Below are 7967 nucleotides of genomic sequence, written 5' to 3'. Positions count from 1 at the left end.
TGGGTTGATCTGTTGTCGACAGTCGTAGGCTTGTATCATTTAAAACATTCCCCTGCATGGAATTCAATATCTGGCTTGGTCCCATAAGCCCGAGTTGTTATCTTTGTGCATGTAAATATTCTTTATTTCATCTCAAGGACCAGAGAATGACCACTTAAAACTATAATTTACAAATCGATCAAATAAAAACAACTCTCTAATGATCTTAATGAGTCCTTCATGTGTTCTTGGTTTAGAAAGTGTTGTTTACGGTTGCTTGACAACCAATGATAAGGTTGATTAGTTTACTGACAGCATGTTGACACGTTGATTTTACTTGACAGTTTATATAAACGACGGATTAATTTTGTTTGCTATTAAGATAAATCAAAGGGACTAAATTTTCAAAGGATTTGTGCTCTTTTCATATTAAACAATAGTTGTGTTTTGTAACTGAAAAACGACTTATAAGTTGAACTTTTATTTTATAATAAGCTTTTCAACAATTCGAAATATCATTAAGTAAGGTTTGTGAGTATGTATAGATCTTACAAATGGTGTCTTATTTAGTGGATTTGGTCTGAGTGAATGTACTTGATGGCTTCAAAATAAAAGTCGTTTCGAAATATCTTGTCTATTGATATTTGATGACATCATTTTTCTATAAACGTTAGTGATAGGGGTATGTCAATGGGCACTGCATATATCTCATTTGTCAATATCTTTGTCAAAACAATCCGATATTCAAAATTTGTTCACCCTATACTTCATTTTTACCAATTATCACTATCAATCACATATTTATATATCAAATAGTTTGTAGCTTTACCATATGAGAAACTTAAAGTTAAAATTTTCTCAGTTGATCACTTTGAATGTTACATTTCAGATCTAAATGGTAGTTGTAAATGGAGCAAGGATCCACAGCCAATTCCTATGTAACCAATCGAGAGAGGGAATACCTGGCTAAACTCTGTTGGTTACTTCACGATGCAGGAACATACACACTACGGACCATTTTTAACAGTATCCACCCCGGAATAACCCTCAAGGAACACTTGGCACAACATCATATTAGATCTGTATTGGTCAAGCTACATGAACAGAAGGCACTGTCAGAGAGTCAATGGAGGGTCCTTTATCCAGTAGAGAAAGGTGGTGCGAGTTCTCAACGTTTTGACTCCAGAATATTAGTAATACTTCTTCAGACCATATGCCACTTGAGTCCACCCTATCCAAACGGCTGGTCTGCCGAACCGCTACCTAATGACACCAGTCTTAGCGCTGATGTTGTTCGACTGCAGATACTTTTACAACAGATTGGGTCGTTGGTTGGAGTCAGACATGAAGAATATCCAGTTTTATGGAGGAAAATTGTTGAAGTTCTTCTCCGGCAAGGTGGTCCAGCAGTACGAGGAAAAATCGAAAGAACTGACACAGGGAATTTGAATCCAGAACAGCAAAACTTTTATATTCAACATGTGAAAGATATTTGGGGAACCACCGAGTCGGGAGTAGGAGCCCTTAGACATCTTAATGGACCCAGGGCTCTGAATAAACCAAGTAAGGGTGGTAGGAAGAAAACAGAAGATCAGGAAGGTAATTCTTTTACTCATCAGATGATGATATTGATACATATTCAAAACGGAACCATTATATTATGGTTGTGACAAAAAAGAAAAGTACATGTATTTTCCTATATTTTAAGACATGACACAACTCGCAAACTTTTGGTTTAAATAGCAAAAAGAATGGATATAGTCCTCTAAATAAATCTCAATATCCGTATTTCTTTTCACAATGATTGTCTGCATACTCTCGGAGGTGACGACTGTGTATTTTACCATGGTGTTACGGAAGTTTTTCTCCCCGTCTTATATTACTGATAAGGTTATTCTTAAAAGAGTTGCAGGTAGCCTAAAATTGAGCTGTGTCAGCTATTTATGCTGACTGCTTAACCGATGCATCTCCTCTGATATATATCTGTAATTTGTTGTATATCTTTCCAGGGCTATCATTGGAGGATAAAGTAGTATTATCTAAGATGTTTAAGGTATTAATGGATACTGCAGTCGCTGAAGATATAATAGACCGTCTTCAACAAGGGCAGATAATCAAAATTACAGATCGACAAGAAATAACGGCTTTATCCAAAAATTCTGAACGCATGCAGTTTATTCTGTTAAAAATTCAAAATTCGAAGTCACCTTATGCCTTCAAGATATTCCTGGATGCTTTGAAGTTTAAATATAATAAACTTTATGAAGAGGTGTCTGAATTCAGAAGGATAACCTATAAACACGGAGTCAAGGAAACGAGAGGTAAACTTTCCTTCTGGTAATTTTTTTGTAGTTTTTTTTCGTTAAAAATGCATGTTGGCATTAGTATGAAACAAATTATATTCTTCCTGTTTATATTCAGTATTTGGAAATTGCGGCGTTAGTTTGACTGCTTGGATGTGCATTCACATTTCTCAACATGGTCTTAAACAACTTTTAGGGGCTATATAATTGAAAGTCATTTCGCAAATATACTCTCTTAAGAACTTAATTTCAGACATTTTACAGAACTAACATAAAGTAATTTCTGTAAACCTCGACTCAATATGGATATGTCATTACAGTCTTTATGAAATGGTTTTCAGATTTGGTTGGCATTTGTAACAAGGCATTAAAGGCGCACTATGGAGCCGTATTTTCTAAAATGAGTCCTTTGCCATGGAATGAAAACCTACAAATGCCCATTAAAGACTACTTTACAGCAACAGAGATAGTCCACAGTGATGGGTAAGAGGGGATTTTGTCTGTGGGTCTGTAATCTTAAAGAGTTTTGGAACTCTTTGTATCAGCTTTGTATATAGCAAAGAGAGCACCTGGTTCTAATGTTCAATTCAAAATTGGAATTGGAATTGAGGGAAATGTCGAGTTTATAAACATAGTTAAAGCGTGAAATCAGGTGTAATCATTATTGGCCAAACTCTTTTTTTATTTGAAAGACACTTCATTTTTCAGTACAGTACGTCCATATTTTCAATCTTTTAGTCTCTCTATAAACATAAGAATTCGTAAGAAATACGGTCAATAGAGCTATGCTTTTAGAATTTCCTGAAATAAAACATATAAGTTATTTCAACGTACATGTAACAATTATTTTTTCAGGCACAAGGTGCAGCTACATGATATTCTTCCACCAAGAGTTACAACTGGTAGAGGATCGAAAGTCATTCTGGAAGGAGAATCTGGTAGTGGTAAATCAACTTTAGCTGCAATGATGACTTACCAGTGGGCCACCAAACCAGATTTTTTCAGCGAATATTACCGATTTATGATCCTAGTGGATGCCGAACTACTAGAGGGAAACGTTCGAAAGTCTATTTACCAACAAACTATTTTAGAAAGCAGCAAAATCACTTTTGATGAGTTTTGGGAAACTTTAGAATCTTATGATGAAGATGTTGTATTGGTAATTGATGGATTTACTGGTGGAAGATCAGAATTGTGCAAGTTAATTGACGGGACACATCTTTTGAAAAGCGCTGTTCTGGTAATGGTCAGTCCGAATATCTCAATGAGTAAGGTTGTTAAACCCGATTATAAACTCTTCAATGTTGGTCTTAGTGTCAGTCATATTCCAAGATGTTTGAGAATCTATGCTGGAATGATGCGTATCGGATCGGATGATTTTGATATTCTGCTTGAAGAACTCGAATCCTGGCCACATGTACACAATCTTCGACATCCTTTTATCTGCTACGTCACCATCACCACTTATAAGTATACTAAGCTAGATTTGAGCAAATTCGTCAACATCTCGTCACTCTTTGAATCGTATGTCAAATCTTTAGCTACACAGTTCAGCAAGAAACATCGTTTTCATTTACAAGAAGATGACGAAGATGCCTTTCAAAGCGAGGTTGGCGATCTTGTACATCACATTGAAAAACTTTGTTTCTCCATCGAGACAACGAAAAAGACATTCTTTACCGATGGAGAAATCATGGGTACTTCCATTAACACCAATGTCATGAAATTTGGCGTCTTGCAACGATCTCCTACTACTGGTTTGATAAAAGGACACTGCTCTGTGTTAAACAATCATATGTCAGCCCGTCATTTAGCGGACTTACCACCAGAAGAACTACAAGAAACACTAGACCAACGACACATTTTAAAATATACTAAATACAGCGACATTGTATCTTTCCTGTGTGGCTTGTACTATTTAGGCGAAAGGCTTTCGGATGTCGAAAAGATTTTCACAGGGCTGACTGAGATAAAGACGACTCGACGTCTGAATGGTGGATCGGTTCATCTAGTTCACCTGAACCAGAGCTTACAAAGCATTGTGGAATGCCAAGGCAATGCGAAGAATGTTCAAACAGTAGCTACATCATTTCCAAAGGCTTTATCATTACACAAACGCGGCATTTATCCAGTCAATGCTATATTAGGACTTGCAAGTGTGCTTAAAAATGGTATTGTGCATTTAGTCCAATTTGATATGTATATGCATCATTATTATTTATACCAGGAGAACATTTACATGGAACTTGCAACAGCCCTATCGAAATGTTCCACTTTAAAAATAATCAAAGCCACATGGGCTCGACCAGAAATGATGGCAAAATTTTTAGCAAAAATGACCCAAAATAAGCCATCACTGGACTTCGTTCAAGTTGACGCCTTAAAGAGATCGACGTGTGAGGAACTATCAGCTGTTACTTGGGATGACTTACAATCCTTCTGTGAAAATCTTCAAAACTGCCAAAGCTTTTCCTTTATTGGATGCCAATTTCCTCAAATTGTGGGACATGTTATCAAGTGTCTTCCTTATACCATAAGTGCTATCGACTTTTCAAAATCTGAACTGAATTTGATCTGTGCTTCCCAACTTGCGTCCCATTTAGAACACTCGCGTTGTCTTAAGAATCTGAACTTGAGCAATACTGAACTTATGGGCTCTTCAATAGTTGCTTTAGCTCACGGACTGAAGCTGAGTGGTTCCATCGAAGAGCTTAGATTGTGTGGTATAGAATTCGATAGGTCAGGTATAGCAGCTTTGGGAGAAGCTCTGAGATTAGTGACCACTTTGAAGGCTTTGGACCTAAATGACTGTACACTGACATCAGAAATGTGTAGTCTTTTAGCACCCGCATTTGCAGATAATCAAAGCCTCAATGTTCTGAGGGTATCCAGTGCCAGAATTGCCTCCCCGGACTTGTCTTTAATAAAAAGTCAACAAAATGATAATTTTTCTGTCGTTTTTACAGATGATCAAATCATGGTTTAGAGTGAGATGTGGACTATTCATCAAATAGCTTCTATCTAAACGTACTTAACCTGTGAATAACAATGGAACTACGCAAACTGATGACCCAAACAGAAATAACAATTTGGGCATTCATTGGGAATCTGATAAAGGGCTACGTTAAAGACCTTCGACTTGGACCCGCTTCAGGTTTTTTTTTTAACCAAGCCGATAAACAGCTTTAATATCAGCTCTCAATTATATATAGAACGTCCAATATTGATTCGTATTTTTTGTAATTTTTCGCCAAACAAATATTATTGTCCTACGTAATGATTATTATTATTTTTTAAGTAATTATTATTCTAAACAGTATTAATAATCATCATTATTGTCGTTATTTTAATTATCATTATTGTTAACATTATTATTGTTATTGATTAATAAATAAATCATTTCAGAGACTTGGTGTATTGTTATTTACCATTGGTTATCTTAAAAGGTGCAAATAAAATTTGGAAAAATATTTTAATGTTCTGCACCAAAAATTATAATAACATCTGAATTTTGAAACATGTCTTGAAGCTCAGTTTGATAAACATATTCCAATATCACTCTTTTCAAAATCTCGTTTTGTTCTGACGCACGAGCGCAACAAATGTTATTATTTCCCTTTGTATATAATACGGATCGACCCCACTGAGTCGTTTGCCATTTCCACTGTTAAATCACGAAATACAACCTTTCATAATTTTTTCCAGATATCTTAAAATGTCGTATGAAAGCCTGGTCAATACATAGTTTCTAGACAAATATTCAATTTATCATGACCATAAAAATCCTGAGCTAGTCAAACTGAAAGTAGACCACTACATTTTATCAACACCCGCTTGACTATCACTGCACACAAAACGACTATTTTCAGAATAATCCTTCCATCTATTATCAACTACCAAAATTTGAAAGAAAATGCATTTTTCATAGCTGGACCAAACTTAGTTCAAAATAAGCATGCAAAACTCCCAAATGGGTATTTTCTAAAAATAACACAGACAAAATTCATATAAACATTTACATATAATGAATTATTGTTGTTTTAACCATTGAGATAATTGAAGGCCACAATTGTTCTTTATTTAGGATGGACGTAATGCCATAAACCTGTCGGTCGTAAACAATGCCAACGCAAACAGCAGCATGTTAACTTATTGATGAAACCAGAATAATTTTGCAAAAATACATACAATTATATCAACATTTAACACATTTAAAAACAAATCTTGTCCTGTCGTTCCGGAAATTCCAGCAAAGACAGATTTTAATGACAGTATGAATTAAATATATCGAATTGTCCAAAAATTTACAGTTTTTCATTTGCTATCACGACGTATATATATCATATTCTTTCATGTGCCATCAAAGTTTTGTTTTGTGGGTTTACATTTAGAATGAAAACACTTCTCTCCTAGAAATCGCTACCTAAAATGACAAAAAGTTTGACTGAAAATTTTACTCCTATGTTGCCATTTTATAATCGTTAAGTCATTCTTAGACTATTAAAACCATATATAATGAATCCAAGATGGGTAAAAACCGTTTTTGTAGAAAACTTAGGTTATGAAAATAAACAAAGACGCCAAATCAAAATCTAAGATTTAATAAAATGCTTTGATGTTCGTAATAAAGTTCGTAGAATTTAAGTTGCGCCGTAAAAATTGAAACTTTTGTGTATTTTGTCAATTTGTCATTGATCTTTCTTGGGACATTCGTGTCAATAACAACTTAAGCCATCGGTCAATAACACGGAGTTAATTTAAAGTACAGGTTATTTCATTGGTCAACACTGGCTCACGATATGTTTGGTAAAGTAAGACGTGAGGGATTGAAGACGTATGTCCTACTGCCAAACGATTTACTTACGTCGTTTTAACTCCGTTTCGTCTAATTTGTGTGTCGTTGATATTGTGTTTATGTTTTGAATGAATTTCTTGTCACATCGCCAGCACTTTGTTTCTGAAAGAAAGGTTTTTGTGGTAGAGGATGTGTTGGCTTAGTGAACTCATCATACGGCGACATTCATCCTGCCTTTGTTTTAGGAGTAATTGTTTTAGGTGCTGAAAATATCAAGTTTACAGGTAAGACATGGTTTTAACATGTTTTAAGTGCAATTATCTATGTTTCATCACAGAATACCATCGAGCTCCCGGGGAGAATGAAATGTACTGTTAATAGTTTACATTGTTATCTTCCCTTGCAAGGACAGATAGAGTTGTACAGGGCAAATACGGAAATGCCCTGTTGTTGAAACTGCATCATCAGCCGTTGTGTAAATTTGAAGGTTATATAGTGAAAATCGCGAGATAACACGCAAAGATGACCAAGACCACTTTGTACAACATTCAAAGATTAAAATTTATTCTAATATGATCTACTGTGAACAAATTTCAAACATGCATTAGTGAAGTTACTAAGAAATATCGGTTGATGGGGCGGAGCAGAGGCAACAAAATTTTCCAGGGGGGAAGGTGATCACAGGCTACAGGCCATATGTAAAATGATAACAAATCTGAAAGGTGGGGTGGGGTGGGGGTGTCACATACGGACTTTGTTATATGAGCCATTACGGACTTTGTTATTTTATTAAATTAATTTGTTTGTGATTTGTAAAACAAAGCGTTATTTTATGCTTTAAGAATCAATGTAACGATCATAAACCTAGAATATCATATTGCCCTACACAG

The 7967-nt window shown here is 35.3% G+C and overlaps 1 protein-coding gene across 1 annotated transcript; it reads left to right on the top strand.

Moving 5' to 3' along the window:
- Positions 1–887: 887 nt before the first annotated feature.
- On the top strand, positions 888–5268 carry LOTGIDRAFT_152683 (hypothetical protein; the record flags this gene model as incomplete). Its single annotated transcript, XM_009053206.1, has 4 exons — positions 888–1578; positions 1989–2300; positions 2603–2765; positions 3138–5268. The coding sequence occupies 4 exons, from the start codon at positions 888–890 to the stop codon at positions 5266–5268; spliced, it is 3297 nt and encodes a 1098-aa protein (XP_009051454.1).
- Positions 5269–7967: the final 2699 nt, after the last annotated feature.

The sequence above is a fragment of the Lottia gigantea genome, assembly GCF_000327385.1.
Source record: "Lottia gigantea unplaced genomic scaffold LOTGIsca_2, whole genome shotgun sequence".
Lineage (NCBI taxonomy): Eukaryota > Metazoa > Mollusca > Gastropoda > Lottiidae > Lottia > Lottia gigantea.
Note: the sequence above shows the minus strand (reverse complement) of the source record. Positions and strands in the feature narration are given on the sequence as shown.